The sequence below is a fragment of the Diospyros lotus genome, chromosome 2 (assembly GCF_014633365.1).
Source record: "Diospyros lotus cultivar Yz01 chromosome 2, ASM1463336v1, whole genome shotgun sequence".
Classification (NCBI taxonomy): Eukaryota; Viridiplantae; Streptophyta; class Magnoliopsida; order Ericales; family Ebenaceae; genus Diospyros; species Diospyros lotus.
The window spans coordinates 24,133,931-24,157,341 of record NC_068339.1 but is presented as its reverse complement, the minus strand read 5'-3'; the positions used below and the strand labels follow the sequence as shown (position 1 = coordinate 24,157,341).

The window sequence follows — 23,411 nt, the reverse complement described above, 5'->3', positions numbered from 1 at the left end:
TAAAAGCTGCCTAGATTTACTTAACATTGGCAAAATTACTTGATAGTTGCTTATGCATCATCTGCATTATGTTGCATCTTGCTGTACATATTTCTGTTTGTGTTTGCTGGCCTCTTTGGGAATCAGGTGGAGATTTGTTGTTTTTGTTTCCCAAAGAGGCCCAAGGCTATGACGAAATATTCGGGTTTATCTTCATAGGCTTCGGCCCGGGATTGAAGTATCGTCTAAAATACCACCCATTGGCATCCCATTAAAAGTCGGGCCATAAGCCCTTAATTAGGCATTTGGAGGAGAAATGGGCTGAGCCCATTTGCTCAAGGCTTAAGGAAGCCCAAGTCGAGCCCAAGCCCAAGCCAAATGGCCCTTTGCAACCGTGCCCTAGCACCACCATATAAAAGGCATTTTTTCTGCCTTCTTTGCCCTCATTTGACGGCCTCTCTCTCTTTCTCTCTTTGCTCTCCCGATCATTTCCTTCGATGGCTGAGATCCGTAAGCTGGTTCTTTTCTTCTTCGGTCAGATCTCATCCTCTTGGAGTGATCTTCCTTTCCTTTGGGAAGCTCATGGTCGGTCGGTGAGTAGCCTCTATTTACTTGGCGCAACAGATCCGCTTGAGGTAAGTTCTCGGGGGTACTGTTCTTCATCTCATATCTCTGTGATCGTTCTTGTTCCTTGGTGGATCTTGTGGTGAACGTTACCTGTGTGGTTTTGGGAGAAGATTGGTGTTCTGGCCGAGAGGGTTTAGGGTTCCGATTTGGGGGTCTTGTGTGGCTTGTCCCTTGTGAGCTTCCGTGAGGCTTGGTGTCCCTATTTTGGTGTTACCTGGGTGGTATAATCTGGACTGACTCAGATCTGAGCCTTGACAAGTTATTTACAGGGAGTTTCTCTTGCTCTATCATGTTCTTGGCTGATATGTTCGATATCTATTTAGTTTGATTATATATTGCTCTAACCTCTTTTCTGTTTTGAATTAGTAATCTTCCGCAACAGATAGAAATGCACTGGAGAATGAAAAAGGAGGAAAGAGAAGAACAAGGAAATAGGGGTGTCGATCAAAGTATTGGCATGACCGAAAATGGTGTTGTTTTGGTCACGTGCATTTTTGACGTTTTTTATTCAAATTTGTGGTGTTTAATTAAAAAGGATGGTGTCATTTTCAAATCATTTTAACAAGTATCATTTTGGCACAAAGACATCAGTATGATATAAAGGGTGTCATTTCAGTCATGCCAATTTCCAATGGTTAGTAACGAAATTTGTGACACTCTTAGACATTGATAAATTCTTAACCTTGAGCTAGTATTGAAGCATATTTATCCTTTGCAATCACCAACTTTTTATAGAAATGTGGGTAAAAAAAAAAAAGGGATGTCCAAGGTTGTGACAATAATTTCTTATGCCAATTAATTTTATGAAACTAGTACATGAAAAACTAATTAAAAAAAGGGAAATTAATTCCAAGCTGGAATATCTAGCAAAGGATTACAAAAACAGATGGAAATAAAAACAGGTTGAGAAAAATAAAATAAATTAAGCGTTTGCTTGGCCTCCTTGATCTCCGCTTTGATTCTTCTTGTTGATGAGTTGGTCATGAGCAGTTGCAGTGGCGGAAACATAATAGGCAACCATGAAGAGTCCATGGATGAAGCACAGAACCCCTCCTATGGACAGAACCCGATTGTGCGCTATGCCGCATGATTTCCTTGACCTTGAGTTCGCTATTGTTCCTGCCATCAGCATCGAGAATGCAACCACCACTATGATCCTAACCATTCATCACACCCAAAATTAATTAAAGTACGAAAAGACATGCCCATAAGGTTGTAATTATTAGCCAAGCCAAGTGTAGGATTTAGGAATCACAATGCCGTCAATTGTCAATTGTTGGTCACTCTTAGAGAATCATCTCGGGGTTCCCAACTATCAGATTTGAGTCTCGTCTTTAGTGATTGACTTGTATACTTTGTGTGAAAATTTTAGATGATATTGTCGGCTACTTTTTAATTACATTGAATCATAAGTTAAAACTGTGAGAGGGAAATAAATTAAACAAATAAAAAAATATAAAAACATATTTTTCTTGTTTTCAAAATTCTTAAAAATGAGTAACCAAACGCTATTTAAATTGATATATAATAAGAAGGAGAACAGCTTAAAATTCCTTTAGACAAAAATCCTATATATATATATATATAGTTGGATGCATAGATAGAAAAATAAAATTGATAGGAATATATAATAAAATAAAAAATATTTAAAAACCTGGGTAGATGAGGAGGAGCAGGTCTCCTCCAGTTTGTTTTTAGGAATTGTATTCACTGTCATCTCTTAGTCATAAGAAGAGGCTGAGAGGCCGAACCCACCATGAGAAAATAAGGGAGGCCACAGCCAACTGTTGGTTGGGAGGAGCGTCGTCCAGCTCCCGCTTGGACCGAACACAAACGCAGCCGGCCAGCAAGTTCCCAATGGCGTGGGCGAGGGCCAGAAGCACCGCTGCAGCTAATCCTAGCTTGAAGGCTTGATGGCTTGGGTCTCTGCATTCGATGATCCACACCTTCAAGTGCTTCACCTGCAATGCAACACAATATTAAACCATTCATTTTCTCTGATTTTAATTAACTATATATATATATATATCTTAATTTCCTTAACTAATTAGATCTATGAGATCAGATTTGGGTTTCAGGTTTAGAGGATATATATATCAACCCACCTTGTTTTGAGCTACCTCGGCTTCGATGCCGAGTATGCCGGCTACGATGTCCATGATCAATATCAGCAGGCAGATAAGGGGGCCAATGTTCTTCGCCATTTTAAGCGAATGTATACTGTTTGTGAGGAAACAGGAAGACACGACGAGCCCTATATATACACGAAAGCCAATGTATATGTAGAGAGAGAGAGTTGTCGAGATGTTGAGCCGGTGTTGGCTTGTTGGACATGCAGCGGCTGGGAGAGGAGAATCTGAATAAAGCGGAGCAGTAGGTAGTTCATGTGGTTTTGATGTAGAAAAAGGCTTCTTTTGTCGTCAAAGTTCTCTTTATTCCGCTTTTGCTTCTGCTTTGGTTTGTGGGTTTGGATTCCTTCCATGGCCAGGAAGGAAAGAACTACTGGAACAGGTAGAGAACATACAGCAGCTTGGATCTACGGAAAAAGCTCACTCTTTTTCGTTTTAGTACCAAAAAAAAAAAAAAAAAAGGATAAAAGAAGGGTAACTAACAAAGAGGCAAATATATGAATTTTCCATCTCGTTCTAAATTTTTTAAAAATGTTACATGTATAAAATTATTTTATAAAAAATATATATTTCATCTTATTTTTAAATAAAATAGTTTCTATAATATTAATAAATCATTCAAATTTTTTTTATCAAGAGAATTTTATTAAAAGGAAATGACACTAAAATACACTTCTACATCAAAATCATCCATCATTCTAATTAGTAAGTGTGGTTTTATTTTATTTTTAAGGCAGATATCAAGTGATTAGATTATGATAAGTTGAGATTCACGCTAATAGATTATTGATTTAACTCTTTATTTTGTGTAATGAGTTAAAATCTTTATTTACGATTTATTTTTCTATTAAAATTGAGAACATGAGTGACAAGAGATCACACAAAAAGAATTATCCCAAATATGATCTCATTTTACATCAAAACAACAACTCGGTCACTAACACTCCGTTTTCCCAAGTCGGTTGATTTGATAATGGGCCACTACGTTGGGCTTACTAGGTAATCGCATTCCGCCCATAACGATTAAACTGATAGACAAACAGTAGCTGGAGCATAGGCCTAGCCTGAGCTAACGTAGATCTTCATAAATGGACCTTGGGCAGGCCCAAGAATTGTGTCCGGCTGAAGCCTGAAGCGGCTTATCTGGCCTAGAAAGCCCAATAAAGACACTTGTACTTTAAAGAAAGAGAAGGGGGACCGTGTCCGAAATGTGGATAAATCTGGTAGTTCCACGTAAGTATATGCTGACGACGTTGCCTGGCCGTTCCAGAAGCTGCTCGTCATTTCCTTGTCTTGTTTTAGTGCGGGACGCCTTATCGGTGGAAGCACTGCTCTTTTTCTCTCTGTCTCTCTCTGTTTTGTGTGAAAGCAAGAGGGGAAGAAAATGGCGGCATTTCGGTGGAAGAGCTTCTCAGAGGATCAAGATCGTCCGGAGAAGCCTCGGTGGTTCGGTGTCACCGAGATGAGAATCCCTCATTACTCCCTCCTCTCAGAAAACCTCCTTCAGGTATCTCTCTCTCTCTCTCTGGTTTCAATCCTGGAATTTACTTCGTATCCTGCGTATTCAATGATGATACGCTACATTCGGCTTATGAATTGGCCTGAATTATTTTTTATTCTTCTCTGAATCTCATGTAATGTTTGATGAATTTGAATAACTGATTGATGAATGCAAGGTTAGGAGATCATGTTGTTTTACGGCAGTGAGCTGCTTGAAACCGAATTATCTCGTGATTTCTATGTCGCTTTTGGTCATCCCTCGCTGCCGTGTGTATTTCCCTGGGGAGTTCAATTCCTCCCCATTTGTGAGTAAAGCGAGCTACAATGGCAGGTTTTGCAACATAATTTAAGTAGTCAGGGATCAAGTTTTTCTGTACGTGACTATTAAAAAAGAGAAAATAATAAATTACAAGCTCTCAGGGAAAAATTGTCATCTTCTGCCTGCTGATATTCAATTCACAGCCATAACTTGATTAATTATGCAACCTTAGGACAAGTAATTTCAGTCTTATGTTGAAGTAGCAAATAGGCTTCCTATGTCTATTCTTGCTATGTAACAGGAATGATGTTTGGTTATTAAAGTAATTCACTTAAAAGGTTCTCATTGTACTTTCTCCAGGGTTTTCTTACTGGGGATGTTAGTCTATATGAATCTTATAATTAAGTGTACGACAAAGATTTTGCTACTGATTGATTACACTTCTACTAATCATTAGAACTGCAGTAAATAGCTTTGCCTCATTTTCCTAATTCTAGAGCAACAATAAAAGTGCTGCTTGTTATATGTCCTTTTTTCTTTGGTTTGTGTGTGTTGGGGGGTGGGGGGATCATATATTGCAAATATCCTAGGCTTTAGGACTCAAGGAGAAATTAAATTATTGCAATGGATAGTACATGTAGTTCCATTGGCAACAGTACTGCTAATGTCAACATCATTTCCGAAGACTAATGTAATGCATAGGAAGAACTATGTTATTAGTTGCATGATATCTACTAATAAGAATCTTTTATCTGAGACTGCACTACAACCTAATTCAATTTCTGCTATGCAGAAAGAAAATTTTCTGCCTCGTTCTCTTTCTTTAAGAAAAGGTGCTAACCCCCTCATTGAAGTATAATATGTTGCATGTGATTGAAGTAAGTGAATCATCTCTTTAGTTCTTCTCATGTGACCAAATGTTACAGTCCCTAGAGATAGATCTGGTGATGGGACGAAATACTGTGGTTTCAGAATTAGAAGAAGGGGTTGGGAAAGGTGTTTTCTTGTGTCTACCAATGATGTTGATTCCTTAGAGAGAACCTGCAATCTCCTGAGATAAGTCCTCATAAACTAGGCATAATTTTTTTTGATAATTCCACTGAATAAGTCAAATCTCTAAATACAAGCTTGGTGGGGTAACCATCTCCTAAAAACAAGGAATACAGGGAAAGTGGAGGTGTAACCTCCTCAACTGCAACATAAAAACAAGGAATACAGGTAAAGTGGAGGAGTAACCTCCTCAACTTCAACATAATAACTAATCAGCAAATAAATTCAAAATAAACACTGCCTTAACAGAAAATACAATAATTAATTAATGATAACTAATTCAGAAAATTTAATTTCTGAATTTTCCATGTGTAAACCGATGGTACACCAGAGGTTTGCTAACATTACTTCCCTCCTCCAAATCATGATTGTCCTCAAGTGTGAAGTGTGGCAAATGCTGCTGCATAGATGAAACAGTCTCCCATGAAGCCTCAACTGGAGAAGTGTGCTGCCAATGGATTAATACTTGAGGAATGTTGTGAACTAGGCGTCGATCAAGAACAACGAGAGGTTGGGGAGATGGGACCACTGGTAAACCTGAAGGAAGAGTAGCAATTGCTGGACAATCACCCTCACAAAATGCTTTCAAACAAGAGACATGGAACACTGGATGAAGTTTAGTGTCTGGTGGGAGCTCTAGTTTATAAGCCATAGCTCCAATACGTTGCAAGATAGTGAATGGGCCATAAAACTTAGGTAGCAGCTTGTGATGACAGCGGTTGGCCACAAAGAATTGCCTATATAGCTGCAACTTTAAGAGGACTTTATATCCTACTTGAAACTCCACATTACGGTGCTGGGAATCATAAATAACCTTCATCTTGTGTTGGGCTTGCAACAAATTCTGTTTCAGAACCTGGAGAATTTCATCCCTGGTTTGCAAAGCTTTATCTACTGCATCAAGTTTAGAAATATCGTGGCAGTATGATAAGAGGCGTGGCGGCGGATGTCCATACACAACTTCAAAAGGTGTAGCATGCAAGGAAGAATGGAAACTAGTATTGTAAACTTTGCCCAAGACAACCAATCCATCCACTCAGTAGGGTGTGTACTAGTAAAACACCTTAAATACATCTCCACCGTCTGATTAACAACTTCCGTTTGCCCATCAGATTGGGGGTGATATGCTGAACTGAAGCATAGTTTAGTTCCACTGATACGAAAAAGTTCCTTCCAAAAAGCACTTGTGAAGGTAACATCACGATCACTCACCATTTTTTCAGGAAGACCATGTAATTTAAACATGTTGTCAAAGAAGAGCCTTGCAATACTTACAGCAAAATAAGGGTGAGCAGTGGCCAATAAATGACAATATTTGGAGAAACGATCTACCACCCCTAAAATAACATTTTTCCCATGGGAGGTAGGCAACCCTTCAACAAAATCTAATGATATATCAGACCAAACCTGTGCGAGAACGGGCAAGGGTTGAAGAAGACCAGCAGGTTGCAAAGTTTTTGTTTTATGCCTTTGACAAACTCCACAAGCGCGAACAAAGTCATGAATGTGGTGTTTCATTCCTGTCTAGTGGAAATCTTTAGCAATTCGGAAGTGTGTCTTTTGATACCCTTCATGGCCTTGATTATGTAAGGCACTCAGGATGGTCTGAATTGAGGGAGAGGATGGAGCCAAGTAAATGCAGCCTTTATAAAATAATAACCCATGCTTAAAACTCCACTGTATTGCTGCTGTACCGTCTTGCACATTGGTTATATGTTGCTGAATTTCTGGAGAGTTTTGTTGCTCATGTCGGATGGCATCAAAGAGACTTAATTGGGGCATTGAGATGGCAACTAAAACAGCTTCTTCAGTATCTCTGTGGGATAAGGCATCAGCTACAGTGTTGCTTCGGCCAGCCTTATATTCAACTGAGAAAGTGTAGCCCAAGATTTTTCCCAGCCAATGTTGTTGTGGAGGAGTAAGGGCCTTTTGTTCTAACAGAAACTTGAGACTGTAGTGATCTGTTTTGACTATGAAATGCTGCCCCCACAAGTAAGAATGCCAATGTTTGATAGCCTTGACTAGGCCAATCAACTCTTTCTCATATGTTGGAAGGTGTTGGTGTCTAGCCGCTAAAACTCTGCTAAATAAGGCAATGGGTCTGCTATTTTGTAACAAAACAGCCCCAAGGCCCATGTCTGAAGCATCGCATTCAATGGTGAAAGGTTGAGAGAAATCAGGAAGTGCCAATACCGGTGTAGTGGTCATGGCCTCCTTGAGTGTTTCAAATGCCTTTGAGGATTGATCACTCCAAACAAAGGAGTTTTTGCGTAACATGGCTGTTAATGGTGCTGAAATGGTGCCATAATTCTGGACAAACTTGCGGTAATAACTAGTGAGGCCTAAGAATCCACGTAATCCTCGAAAAGTGGAAGGTTTAGGCCATTCTGTTATTGCTGAAATTTTAGAGGCATCTGCAGAAACTCCTTCAGCTGTGATAATGTGGCCTAAATAGGTTATTTGGGTTTGGCCAAAAGAGCACTTAGATTGTTTTAAGAAGAGATGATGATCTAATAATAATTTGAAAACAATCCGTAGATGGTGAAACCCAAGTGCTAGTACACAAGGATATCATAAAAAAATACCAGAATAAACTTCCGTAAATAGGGACCAAATACCTCATTCATGAGAGCTTGGAAGGTGGAGGGTGCATTGGTTAAGCCGAAGGGCATAACTAGAAATTCAAAATGACCATGGTGTGTGCGAAAAGCTATTTTCTCCACATCTGTCTCCCTCATTCGAACTTGAAAGTAACTTGATCATAAGTCCAGCTTGGAGAAATATTTGGCTCCAAATAATTCCTCTAGTAGTTCTTCAATCACTGGAATTGGGAATTTATCCTTGATGGTTTTAGCATTCAACTCACGGCAGTCGATGCACATCCGCCAAGATCCATCCGATTTAGGAACAAGAAGCACTGGGGAAGAAAATGGGGACTGACTTGGTCTAATTATCCCCTGCCTTAGCATCTCTGAACATTGTCGTTCAATTTCATCCTTTTGTGTATGGGGGTATTTGTATGGACGTACTTCTACTGGCTTTGTCCCGGGCTCCAACACAATTTTATGATCACAAAAACGCTGAGGTGGAAGACCCTTTGGTTCAAGGAAGATGGAAGCATACTCTTATAATAAATTCTGCAAGTCTTTTTCACTGTCCTTTCTAGTCACAATAGTATGGAATCTTGCCTCTTGAATGGTAGAGGAAGGCTGGCTGCCATTTAATTCCACACGTATGCCTTTTTTAGAAAATGACATCTGCATCTTCTTGAAGTCCCATAAGATAGGTCCCAATGTCTTGAGCCAATTAACCCCTAGTACCACATCAAAACCATTTATGTTCAGTACATATAAATCCAGGATAAAGATATGATCACCAATTTCAAGAGAAATTCCCTTGCATTGACCCCTACTTCTGATCCGTTCTCCATTAGCCACTACAACTCGCAACCCATCTTGTTTCTCCATTCGAAGATTAGATCGTGAAGCAAGCTCCGAATTTATGAAACTATGGGTGCTGCCCGAGTCCACTAAAGCCCATACGGATTGATCTCCCAATTTCCTACGTAGCAGCATGTTCTGTGTTGAGGTAGTACCAATAATTGCATTTAAAGAAATCTCTGGTTGGTCTGTTTGTGTCTCTTGGTCTATGGGACCTTCTTCTTCATCTCCTTCAATTAAATCAATCTAGGACAGCCTCTTGCATCGGTGGCCTCGTACAAAGGGTTCATCACAATTGAAACAAAGTCCTTTGAGTCTTCTTTCCTCCATCTCTGATCTGGTCAATTGCTTCACAATTCTGGAACGTTGTTGAGGAGGAGGATCTGCTGGTTTTGGCCTACGACCTTCCTGTGATTATGAACAAAGGGGCTGTACCTTCCGTTCATATAATCGAGAGATACTCATAGCCATTGCTAAGTCCGGGGGGTCATGTAACTCCACTTCTACTGCTATTTAATCAGCAAGGCCGCTGATATAGAGCTCTATTTTTTGTGACTGGGTGAGAATACCATCTTGAGAGGCTAGTTGCTCCAATTTCTCTTGATAATCTGCCACGGACCCGGTTTGTCTTAATTTCGCCAATTCTCCCAATTTATGACTTCTAATTGGTGGGCCAAGCCGCAAATTACATTGCTGTTTGAATTCTTCCCATGAGAGTTGAGGAACATCTATTTCTAACTGGAGGAACCATAATTGAGCATTTCCTTCCAGATGATAAGATGCTAATCCCACCTTATCCTCTTCAGGTGTTTGTTGACGGCGGAAGAAGTGTTCACACCTGTTCAACTATCCCAATGGATCCTCTTGTCCCTTAAAGCGCGGACAGTCCAGCTTTGAAAATTTAGGGACAGTGGAACTTCCTCCCACAGTCTGTGAGCCTACAACCCCCTTCCCTCCATGGCTGTTGCTGCTTTGTTCAGTAGAATCAGTGGGAAGCTTTGAAGTTGATAGCTCCTTTGTGAGTACATCCAGGCGAGCATTGATTGCTTCTTGTCTTGCGAGATTGGTTGCGCGTTATTCTTGGAATAATTGCACTACTTGTGCTAATTGTTGCTGAAGTTGATCTCCCATAACTACCTGCTCTAATACCAAAATGTTACGGTCCCTAGAGATAGATCTGGTGATGGGACGAAATATTGTAGTTTCAGAATTAGAAGAAGGGGTTGGGAAAGGTGTTTTCCTGCATCTACCAATGATGTTAATTCCTTAGAGAGAACCTACAATCTCATGAGATAAGTCCTTAGAAACTAGGCATAAATTTTTCTGATAATTCCATTGAATAAGTCAAATCTCTAAATACAAGCTTTGTGGGATAACCACTCCCCTAAAAACAAGGAATACAGGGAAAGTGGAGTAGTAACCTTCTCAACTGCAACATACAAACAAGGAATACAGGGAAAGTGGAGGTGTAACCTCCTCAACTGCAACATAATAACTAATCAGCAAATAAATTCAAAATAAACACTATCTTAACAGAAAATACAATAATTAATTAATGATAACTAATCCAGAAAATTTAATTTCTGAATTTTCCATGTGTAAACTGATGGTACACTAGAGGTTTGCTAACACCCTAGTAGGCGTAAAGTAAAGTAGGCACACTTCTAAGGCTTTGTAACCTTGATGTATCTTTTTCTTTCTTTTGCAAGAAAGGCTTTGGAAAGTTGGAGCATCTATTTCCTTTTTCCAATCTATCATCCACATGCGACACATGGTATCTAAAAGTGCATTCCCGGTGTACGAGACTCCCTACTTTGCGAGGGTTGTATTTGTCACATCCTTCCTCTTGCCTTTTTGCAAAGAGGTGGTTGCCACAGCTTGAACATGTGACCTAGTCATGAAGGAGCAACCTTATCATTGTTATCTAGACTTGATGCAAATATGCTATCTGTATATTAAAAATTTTTAATAGTGAGAATACATGTCACATGCCACTTAGGTTGAGAATGGCCATGCGTCTTAGGTCTTAGCGCAAATAACAATTATATTTCAAGAACTCCATTGGACTAGTCCTATTTGGAAAAAGTTCATCCTTGTGAATTATCTAAACAAATAACAATTATCCATCAACTAATGTCTTTCATGATATATATATATATATATATATATAAGAAAATTGTAAAATCAAAATTCTATGAAGTCAAGGTTATAAGGTTAGAGTCCAATTCTATTACTTCTCTTACTCACCTGAAATTATAAAAGACTATAAATGAAATTATAGTGGAACAATTAGTAATAGGCTATGCATAATTATATACAATTGGAACATAACAAATTTGTAACAATCCAATAATAAAAAAATAATTTTTAGATATTTTCAATGTTTACGTATTTGTTTGCAAACCTTATCAACATTATATGTAACACTCCATTATGAAATAACAAATGTATACAAAAAGATAATTTACCTAATCTCTCAACTGAATTGAAGTTCTTCTTTTCATCTCCCTCTCAATCCTTAGGTTCTCTAAACCCTGATTATACGTGTCAAAGTCTTATTTATATTGAATAAATAGGGTTCTATTGTTAGGAACTTTTATATAGTACATACAATACCACATTTAACTTAAAAGTTTTGACAAAGAAAATACCACAAGGACACAAGTCGGTCACTTCTACACACACACATTGTATCCTTTTATCAGCTCAGTAGTTGTGATTAAACACAATGTAATCCAACAGCTACAAAATTTTATGCAAAATACTCATTACCCTTAAATTCAAGTGTACTTATCATCATTATTTATCCTTTTGCCTATAACCATAAAATAAAAATTCACAAATAGATAATTAATGAATTAGATGTTTATGATACATATCTATATTGGCTTGATTCTATATCAAAGCTTGGCATTTTTCATTGTTCGCATAGTTCATAAAAGATATCACTCTAATTTTAAAGGATACATATGAAGGAGATTCTGTGAAATCCCAAATATCCATTTCCCTCTCAAAAAGTTGGATCTCTTCTTTGATGGTTGTTAGATAAATACAAAGGAACTGTTTGTATATACCTTAAGAGTACAACATAAGCATATATATACATACATTAACTTAAAGATAAATATACTAATACCCCCTTACTTATCTTATTTAACACTTCCTCTCAAGCTGGAGCATATATATTGAGCATGCCCAGCTTGGTACAAATAATAATTCACACGAGACCCTCTAAGCGACTTGGTGAGTAAATCAGCTAGTTGATCATTGGAACTCACATATGTTGTAACTACATCCCCAGAGAGCACATTTTCTCTAACAAAATGACAATCAATTTCAATATGTTTGGTTCTCTCATGAACCACAGGATTAGAGGCAATATGCATTGCAGTCTGGTTGTCACAAACCAATTGCATAGGCTTAACCTGCGTAACTCCTAACTCCTCAATTAATTGTTTCAACCACACTAGCTCACATGTTGTTACGGCCATTGCCCTGTATTTAGCCTCTGCACTGGATCTGGCAACAACAGTTTGCTTCTTACTTTTTCAAGAGACTAGGTTTCCACCCACAAAAACACAGTATCTAGATGTGGATCTCCTCCCACAAACTGACTGTGCCCATGATTTTGATACAATATACCCCAATCAGGGGTAGGCTTAATATATCGAAGAATACGGATCACTGCATCCCAGTGACTGTCACAAGGTGAATCCAAGAACTGACTTACCATACTCACAGCAAATGAAATATCAGGACGAGTGACAGTGAGGTAATTAAGTTTCCCAACTAATCGACGATAGCGCCCATGATCAGAAAGAGGCTCCCCTTGTCTCGGTAACAGCTTGATATTTGGATCCATAGGGGTATCTGTAGGTTTACATCCAAGCAATCCTGTCTCTTCTAGCATATCCAAGGCATACTTCCTTTGAGAAATATAGATGCCTTGCTTTGACCGAGCTACCTCAATACCCAAAAAGTATCTCAAAGGACCCAGATCCTTCGTCTGAAACTGTTGGTGAAGATGTGCCTTCAATTCAGTGATACCAACATCATCATCCCCTGTAAGTACTATATCATCAACATACACCACTAGAAGAATGTGGCGGCCAGACTGAGAACGATGAAAAACAGAATGATCAGCTTCACTCCGAGTTAACCCAAACTCAAGAACAGCTGAACTAAATTGACCAAACCAAGCTCGAGGAGACTGTTTTAAACAGTATAAAGATTTTTGAAGGCGACACACCAGTCCAGACTCCCCCTGAGCAACAAAGCCAGGAGGTTGCTCCATATACACCTCCTCCTATAAATCACCATGGAGAAAGGCATTTTTGATGTCCAATTGATGAAGAGGCCAGTGAAACATAACAGCAAGGGATAAGAAAAGGCGAACATAGGAGATCTTAGCAACATGAGAGAATGTATCGCCATAATCAAGACCATAAACCTGAGTGTATTCTCTAGCAACAAGGCGAACCTTAAGACGATCAATCCGGCCATCAGGGCCAACTTTAACAGTGTAAACCCAGCGACAACCAAGTCCCAGTGGAATGTAAAGCAGACATTTCTTCGACCATAGCAGACCGCCACCCTGGATGGGAAAGAGCTTTGGGAATAGATTTAGGAGGTGAAACAGAAGATAAAGAAGAAACAAAACCAGAATATCCAGGGGATAAATAATCATAGCTAACAAAATGGGAGATAGGATGGCAAGTACCTTTATGAAGAGCAATAGGCAAGTCAAGATCAAAAGTCGAAGGCGACGGACCAGAGGAGGAAGAACGAGTTGGCACTGGGGATGAGTCAGGAGACGGCTCCCGTGGACTAGCGACAATAGTCGGTGTTGGTTGGGCTACGAGATGTGGACGCCGTTGATAGACCTGAAGATCAGAGCGATCAAGGCGAGAGGCAAATGATGGTGGAGATGGTGAAGGCGTTGGAGATGGAGGTGATGTGAGGTCAAGAGAAGGAACAGGTAAAGGTAACCCAACAGACAGAATCGAAGATCGCAGATGAAGAAGGGAAATAAGGAGATGACTCAAAGAAGGTAACATCCGCTGAAACAAAACATTGAGTTAATTGAGGAGAGTAGCAACGATACCCCTTTTGAAGGCGAGAATAACCTAGAAAAACACATTTGACGGAACGAGCAGATAACTTATCACGACTTGGGGCAAGATGGTGAACAAAGCACGTGCTCCCAAAGATATGAAGGGGAAGAGAATATAAGTCAACCCGAGGAAAAAGAATGGAATGAGGAATCTGGTCATTAAGAACAGAAGATGGCATGCGGTTAATTAAGTAACATGTAGTTAAGACAGCATCACTCCAGTATTGAAGTGGAACATGCATATGAAGAAGAAGTGTGCGGGCTGTCTCAATTAAATGGCGATTCTTGCGTTCAGCTATCCCATTTTGTTGTGGGGTTCTAGGACACAAAGTCTGGTGAAGAATCCCATTTGATGTCATATAAGATCTAAATGGGAGAGACAAATATTCAAGAGCATTATCACTATGAAGAACACGGATAGGCAAATTGAACTGTGTTCTAATTTCAGCACAAAATGTAGTGAAGACTGAAAATAACTCTGAACGCATTTTCATTAAATATAACCATGTAGTCCGAGAGAAATCATCAATAAATATTACAAAATAACGAAAACCGTCTTGTGAACTGACACGACTGGGGCCCCATACATTTGAATGGACTACTGAAAAAGGAGAACTAGCACGTTTAGTAACTCTACTTGGGAAAGAACTACGAATGTGTTTCCCAAATTGACAAGACTTGCACTCTAAGGAAGAAATACTAGAGAGACTGGGAACCATCTTCTTGAGATTGGGAAGAGATGGGTGCCCCAACCGACAATGGACTTGTAGTGGGGAAGTTGTTGTCATGCACGCCGCTGAAGAAGCAGGGAGAGACAGATAGTAGGGACCGTGAGACTCAAGCCCCGTGCCAATCGTCCGTCCAGTCCCCCGATCCTGCACAAGAACAGAATCAGACGAGAAAGTTATAGAGCAATTAAGATTGCGAGTAAGTTGACTGACAGAGAGCAAATTAAAGGTACATTGTGGTAAATGTAAAACAGATGATAATGGTAAAGTAGGAAGGGGTAATGCGGTACCAATACCTGTGACTGAGGCTTGAGAGCCATCAGCCAATGTAACAGGAGGTAGAGACTGCGAAGTTTGAACATGAGATATGAGAGAACGATTACCAGACATGTGATTGGTGGCACCGGAGTCGAAGATCCATGGGCCAAGAGAAGATGAAGACTTAGTAAAGCAGGCCGTAGGGTTACCAGTGTCAGCAAAGGATGTGACAGGTGAAGTAGCCTGTTGTGTTGCCCGGAACTGAAGAAACTGAGCATACTCCCCCCCCCCCCCGAAGATAGTCACTGGTGAGGAATCATTGGGTGTGATAGATGCCTGACCCTCTGAAACGCCCACAACCATGTTAGCAGTACTGGCTGCATGAGGTGGACATCCATGTAGGCGATAACAAGTCTCTCTAGTGTGACCAAGGCGATTACAATAGGAGCACTGGGGCCGTGGATGACCACCATCCCGACGACCACCACGACCAGTCGGGGTCGTAACTAGGGCGGAGTGATCTCCAGCAACGGACATGCCACGATCAACAATAATAGAGGAGGCTCTAAGTAGTCTGGCAAATACTTTTGTCAGAGGAGGAAAAGAGGCACTACCGAGAATCTGTGTCTTAACTGAGTCAAGCTCTGGTCAAATTCCATGAAGACAGAGGATGGTAAACATTTGATCGCGTTGTTGCTGTTGTTTCTTGATATCAGTATCAAAGGGTATCAACTCGTTAAAGTCAGTAATAGAAGCTTGAAGCTTACCCAAATATGTGGTCATATCCAAATCAGTCTGTTGTAAATTGAACAAGGCACCAATCACATCATAAATACGAGTGATGTCACTAGTATACAGCTCACGAGCCCGAGTCCATAGGGCACTACACTCCCGAAAAGGTCGAAATATCGGCATTAAGGTCGGCTCAATGGTCTTCCACAATAAACTCAATAACTGTGCATCCACTCTCCGCCAAAGAGGTTGATCCCCCTCAGAAACAGTTGAAATAGTCTTCGATAAATGATCCTCAAGGCCATGACCAAGAAACCAAATTTCAACTACACATGACCAAGCGAGATAATTATGTCCGCTCAATTTCTCCGTTGTAATAACCGGTGTGCCCGAAAAATGGGGAATGGTCACCGGTGTGGACATGGTAGAGCGACTTGTGGATGAAGAGTGAGCTGGAGATGAATCCATGATGCAGAAAGAACAGCAGATCTGGAGCAGATTTGATTACACAACCAAAGAGAGGGAAGACAGATCTGGAGCCATGGCAGATCTGGAGTAGATTGGGTTACATGACCAAGGAGAAGAAAGAACAGATCTGGAGCAATACCAGATCTGGAGCACAAAAGCTGAAGCTGTCACCGGAGTTCACCTGAGGATGGCCGGATCTGGACAGGCGTAACGAAGGCAACGGAGAGATGATCGGGACAGAGGCGGCGACAGTGAGGGCGAGCTCGGGGGTGGCCGGATCTGGAGGGCGAGCTCGGGCGCGGGCGTGGCGACGGCGAGGGTGCAGGCTCGACGACGGAAAAGGCGAGATCTGGGCGCGGTCGGACCGGATCTGGAGAAGAGGAGCCGTGATCTGGAGAAGAGGAGCCACGACAGTGAGGGACCAGCGGCTGACGAAGAGACCCGCAGTGATGACGACGGCGGGCGAAGCGACCGGCGATGATGGCGTTGGCTGACGGCTGCGGCGGCGACGGCTAGGGTTAGGTTAGGGTTTGAGCTCTTATACCATGTTAGATAAATACAAAGAAACTGTTTGTATATACCTTAAGAGTACAACATAAGTATATATATACCTATATTAACTTAAAGATAAATACACTAATACCCCCTTACTTATCTTATTTAACAATGGTTTTCATGGAGGTCCTTTGGGAGATGTTAAAAAGCATATACATTATGTTAAGTGGTGTTAAATTGTATGCTGGAGCCAGACGATGACATCAGATCAATATTGTATACTAGATGTTGTGTTGTGTTAGTTGTATGCTGGAGACAACATTGGATGGATATTGTCAAAGGTTTGTTAGGCACTTGTCCAAACATGTCCCTTTTTTTCTGACTTTGCTAGAACCAAATACTTCTTGGACACTTTGCAAATACTAGTGCATGCATATTATATCTACTGTACATGTTTAAAATAATAAGCCGGAAGTTAAGTATAGAATGAAAAACATGTCCATTTGTGTTTTGCACTCTTTTAAAAGTTGTCTCTGGTGTCTGTGTGCTATGGCTGTATGCATTCTCTTATTTAAGAAACTTAATGCCAATTAATTATGAATTTTTTTTATTAAATTAGCATTATTTTTTTAATCAAAGTAGCATCAAATTGGGATTTTTACCAAAGTAGTATTGGATGTTATCCAAGCCTCAGCTAGTTAGACTCTGGTGGAGACCCGGCAGTTTAACTGGCTGATTTTATTCAACAATGGGATAAACCCTTATACCATGAGGTGATTCATGTAGAGGTGAGAATTAAACCTGAGGCTGAGATGATGCCTGGCAGGGACCTACCAGTTTAACTGGCAGATTTTATTCAGCAATGGGATAAACCCTTATACTGTGAGGTGATTCATGTAGAGGTGAGAATTAAACCTGAGGCTGAGATGATGCCTGGCGGGGACCTGCCAGTTTAACTGGCAGGTTTTATTCAACAACGGGATCAATCCTTATACTATGAGGTGATTCACGTAGAGGCACGAATTAAACCTAATGTTCAGATGATGCATGTCATGTTGGATATAATTTGTTATTCAATACCAAAAACAGTACACACAATTAAAAGCGGGTTATAGAAATGCCAAATCTGTAGTCATTTGAATCTTCTCTTTAGCGAACTGCTGTAGGCACTGTTGAGATTGAATCAACACGGGAAATTTCATGTGTGTTGACTATGTGCTCCCTCTCCAATAACTGTAATGGGGCAAACAGTTTTCTATCTGAATATTGGATGAGAGAAATGCCGAACCGTAGTCATTTGAATCTTCTCTTTAGTGAACTGCTGGTAGGCACTGTTGAGATTGAATCAACACAGGAAAATTCTTGTGCGTTGACTAGGTGCTCCCTCTCCCTCTCCCTCTCCATTAACTGTATGAAAATTATTAATGGGGCAAACAGTTTTCTATCTGTATATTGGATGAGAGAAAGGATCTAATCCTAGGGTTTCTTTAATGGGCACCCCCATTAAGCAGCCCAATAACTTATAGACTCCCTACACCTTTTCATATCGGACATAATTAAATGTTGAGATGAACCTAGGCCTAGAAACTTGATTGGATCACTTTAAGTGGGTTTTACCAATCTTATCAACTCGTTATTCACAACCCAAAATTCCAATTAGTGGTAGCTCATTTAGAGAAAAATATAGAAAAAATTCTACATGTTGAAGCTAGCTAGCTAGATATCCCTAATTGGAACTTTGTGATAAAAATAATTAAACACCCCCCCCCACACACACACACACATGAGTAAATGATGTGCTGGAATGTTTGTAAATTAATTAATGTAAGCAAGTTTTGATCAGTTTGGCTGGATGGATATATGATGATTTGAATTTGGCATAAAATTGTTAATGTGGAGGAAGGAAGACAAGACCCATGACATATATGGATGGGGAAAATATGCCAGAGCAGTGGGGGGCAGTGAGCAGTGAAGGGAGGAGTGCATGTGGGGTAAGAGGTATCACTTGAGGTCAAAAAGTCAATCAAAGGTTTAATTCTTATTCTTTTATATTTCCCAACAATACCTGGGCGAGATGATGCATGTTGAATAAAACCCGCCAATTAAACTGGCAGGGCTTCCTTTGGCAGAGATCTGCCAGTCCAACTGGCGAGTCTCTCTAGGATGAGACTACTTTGGTAAAAATCTCCAATCCGATTCTACTTTGATAAAAAAGAAAAAAAAAATGTTAATTTAACAAAAAAAAATCTTAATTATGAACAGGTAACTTTATTGAGCTCAACCTTGAGTATTGGATTGAGGAAATACACCCCATGCCAGAAGGATCTATTTTCAGAAACTTTACAGAGTAATAACAACAATACTACTTTACATCCAATTTAATTGTTTTTGGGTTTATTTGGGTCGTGTTTTGGTCATAGTTATGTACTTGCTCACTCCTCTCTGCTAATGTTTGCAAAGTGGCTGATATGCAGTGGTTCTCCTTCCTTATATTGTCTAAATGGTGGCTTATATTGCTGGAGCTTGGTAATATTTATCAAGTGAAGCACTTGGAAAACCTTTTTTTGTAGTAACAAGATTTATGTCACAGTTGTATGCTGGGAAGATGACATGGTTGATTGGTAGACCTAACCATACTCTATGCAGGATATTTTCGAGTCTATGGGACAGTTTATTGATGGGTTAAAATTTTCTGGGGGTTCTCATAGTTTGATGTCAAAAGAACTCATCAAAGAAGTGATAAACATGGCCCACCGGCACAATGTATATGTCAGTACTGGTGACTGGGCCGAACATTTGCTTCATAAAGGTCCATCTGCTTTCAAGGAGTACATAGAGGTGTGAAAAAAATTATTAATTTTCTCTGCAGTGCAATAATTAGAGTACTTGAAAATGATGGGAGAAAAAATATATTCTGATAATCTGGAACTAATATAGTCCTTACTGATTTTGTTTATTTCAGGATTGCAAGCAATTGGGTTTTGATACAATTGAATTAAATGTGAGATCACTTAAAGTTCCTGAAGAAGCATTTCTGCGATTTATCCGGTTGATTAAGAGTGGTGGCTTGAAAGTCACGCCTAACTTTTCTGTGAATTTTAACAAGTCTGATATCCCTGTTTCTGGTGATAGCACAGTTGGAGATTATGTGGTCCCAGTGCCGCAAACACCTGGTAAGCAGCCAATGCCTTTTTCTGTCAAGTTTGGTGGTGCTATGCTTCACATTTTAAATTAGATTCCCTTGTCAATGTACAATATGGTATATATTTTTAGATCCTATCAGCAATGTCAGACTGAGCGGAAGACTCAAACAGAATACAAAATGACAATCTCAGAATCCAAATACTTCGGCAGAACAGAAAAATATAAACACACTTACGCAATCAAAAATGCAAGCTAATCAGAATGTAAAGAAGAACAGAAATAGGAAGAAGACACCAAAAATTTACCGTGGTTCATCCAAATGGGGTACGTCCACGTTGAGCTCAGTAAGAAAGAGCTCACTGCATTATATCAAGTAGGATTACAAAGATCCGAACATACAAACTGTACACCAATGGTTCTCCTAACAAAATAGCCTCACAATCATCAAATACAGATTAGAAGCAAACCTAAGAACCAGAGATTACAATGAGAACATAAGCTATACCAATGAAAGACAAAGCTCACTCAAACGGACAAAACCCTCTACCGATCGATATTCCTTCTTCCCCCTTTTCTTTCTGCGATTTCTTTCCATTAGCTAAGTCCTTTTAGGAAATGCAATGGTAGTATTTTCCAGGGAAATTAGTTAATGTAAGATCTGTGACAGATTTTAGTAGATTCATTCTCAAGTTGATTAATAATTTATTCTCAAAGTTGCTGATCTAAGTGCACAAAGACGATCTCGGTGCTTCTGGGGTATCAGGAAGGTAGAATATCAAATTAGCGAAGCAACATATCAAGCTTTAATGCCGCACATGAATTCTAGCATGCCTATTATTTCTATCTGTTGTTTTATCTGCTGGAAGGGTTTTATAATTCTTTTTATCATTCTTTTCACATCTGAGAGTCTTTCTGCCAAATTTTTCTTGGTTTTCCTCTATCTATGTTGCTAGAGATTTGCTCCATGCTGTCCACTCTCCTAAGGAGTTTCTATTAATTTTCTTTTCACATGAACAAACCATCTTAATCACATCTCACGCATTTTATCTTAAATAGGAGTCATCCCAACCTTATTACAAATAATCTCACTTCTAATTTTATCTTTTGTTATATGGTTGCACATTCGTACAAGAAATGATACATTAAATTTTTCCTTGTTAAACTGTAGATACATGTTAGTTTCATTCTAGAGACAGTACAGAATGTTATTAACCACTGCTAGGTTGAGCTTTTACAGAACTAAGTGCAGGCACAACACAACCACCACATGCACGCGTGGGGGTAGGGGGCGGCGGGGGTTGTAGTAGAAGGTTCTTCTTATAAAGAACTTTTGATAGGTGGTCTAATATATTCCATTTCAAACATTAATTTGATCTGTTATGAGTTTCCTGATGTGCAAGAACCAGAAGACCACTACAATTGATAGGGTGAAAATGTGAACAACTTAGTGATGTGATCTTAGCTGTGCTTAACAAACTTCATGATTGGTATTTGGAATGTCATAAACATTTTCTCGTAATGCTGTCATATCCATTAGAAACAATAATAATTCCTACACTTTTTAGCAACCAAAAAGCGGACAACATTTTGTGCCTTGTGTGGAATTCAAATCCTCAGAAAGCTCGGTGTTTATTCATTCAGTTGGTTGATGGACCTTGGACAGGAAAAATGGATGCTGCATCATAAAGTTTCTAGTATCTAATAGTTGAAAGAAGCGTGGAAAAGAGAGAGTTGGGCCAATTAATATGCAATTTATTAGTGCTTTTACTTTTTCAAAAAACCCGTTTTTTTGGTTTTGCATGCATGTTACAACTATTTACTTCAATATCATAATCTCCCAAATATCACTTACATGGAAAGTGCTGGATTGGTACTTTTGGAGAAGCTACCTTGATATTAGAAGGGAAAATGAGGTTGTGGGCCAAAGATGACAGAGAGATTGCTGCCAGAACCATTTGTATTGTTGTTGAGCTGAATGGAATATTTCTGATTCATTTAGCATGTAACGTGAATATGTGCAGTTTTCTGTGTTGACAATCTGGAATAGAGTTGGCTTGAACTACTTTATTTGGCATGTACACTTGACTAGAGCTCACGTTTAACTACACACGGTAATCATGAAAAATATGGGAGCCTGAACTTCGCAATCATGGGCATTGGATCTAGTACCTAGGAAGATAAAATGTAATGGGATTTCTGATAGTAGAGGTAGTAGAAACATCTTGATGATCCATGTCCTAGATTGTTGTGGTTTCGTCTGGCAGAAAAAGTTGAGGACGTTGACCTCTTGATCAGAAGAGCTGAAAGATGCTTGGAAGCTGGTGCAGACATGATAATGATTGATGCTGATGGTGTGTGCAAATATGCTAAGTCTATACAGGCAGACATCATTGCCAAGGTCATAGGGCGTCTTGGGCTTGAGAAGACCATGTTTGAAGCATCCAGTGCTAGAACTTCTGAGTGGTTTATTAGACAATATGGTCCAAAGGTACTATACTGGTTTTTAATCTTCTCTATTTGTTTCTGCATTTGTCTTTCAGATCCTTGTAACATCGTTCTCATTGCTTGGATGTTCAGGTGAACCTTTTTGTGGATCAGTCTCAAGTGATGAATCTGGAGTGCCTCCGAGGCTGTAACCTCGGTAAAGATCACAAATTTGTCCTCGGCTCTTCCTATTATATGTTCTGAACTGGCTCTCGTGGTTCAGATGCCTTGTCTATTTTGAAAGTGGTTATATTTTTCATTTGTCTGTTGTGTGTTGGATGATGGTGAATGTGTTTCTTTATAAAGTGGAAACATTGAAACTTCTACGTTTATCTGGCACCCTTGTGCATATAGTTTAGCTTTTATTGTGCCTATAACTTCTGTTTTACTTGGATAAGCTGCTAATATTTGTCCATCAAATATCTAGTGAAGCAAGGCCATGTCTGAATTATTTCTGCAACAAGTATTCAGTTATGTTGTGTGTTCTTTTTTTTTTTAAATTATTTTTTATTTTTATTTCAACAATCTAGATACTACTCAGAGTAGTACACCTTTCTTGGCCAACTATGATGCTGCTAATTTTGCATTTGCTGTCATTGTCTTGATGTTTACAGTATAGCTCAATTTATGTGGTATAACTAGGTCTGTGGTTATGGGTAAAATATTTTGGCATTTGTTCAATAAATGACTGCAATTTTGAACTATTAAACATTGAACTTGAGATCTGCTTCGGAGAAAGGATTTTGACTCTTATCATGTTTGAGGAAACTCTAGCAGACCCGGGCAGATGGTAAGCAATGTTGAAAGTTTGTTGCGATTCAAGCTTATCCTAGGCGTTCTTATTGGACATGGGCCCCATGGCACTTACTAGAATATTTGTACTGCGATCTTGCGAAGTAGGTAATAGAACTACGAACAATATTGCCAATAGAGATATTTTGGCAATATCTTTGCTTAAAGTTTAGGAGCCTGATCAATAATTGGTAGGCTTGGCAGTTGCAATAA

The 23,411-nt window shown here is 39.5% G+C and overlaps 2 protein-coding genes across 2 annotated transcripts; one reads left to right on the top strand and one right to left on the bottom strand.

Annotated features, from left to right (window-relative positions):
- Positions 1-1,343: 1,343 nt before the first annotated feature.
- On the bottom strand, positions 1,344-2,912 carry LOC127795610 (protein DESIGUAL 2). The gene is made up of 3 exons (XM_052327392.1): positions 2,712-2,912; positions 2,362-2,567; positions 1,344-1,763 (listed from the first exon to the last, which is right to left on the bottom strand). Exons 1-3 carry the CDS (start codon positions 2,808-2,810, stop codon positions 1,529-1,531), a joined length of 540 nt encoding a protein of 179 aa, XP_052183352.1. The 5' UTR covers positions 2,811-2,912; the 3' UTR covers positions 1,344-1,528.
- Positions 2,913-4,027: 1,115 nt separating this feature from the next.
- On the top strand, positions 4,028-22,861 carry LOC127794438 (protein HEAT-STRESS-ASSOCIATED 32). The gene is made up of 5 exons (XM_052325511.1): positions 4,028-4,242; positions 19,425-19,616; positions 19,741-19,951; positions 22,187-22,410; positions 22,500-22,861. Exons 1-5 carry the CDS (start codon positions 4,120-4,122, stop codon positions 22,608-22,610), a joined length of 861 nt encoding a protein of 286 aa, XP_052181471.1. The 5' UTR covers positions 4,028-4,119; the 3' UTR covers positions 22,611-22,861.
- Positions 22,862-23,411: the final 550 nt, after the last annotated feature.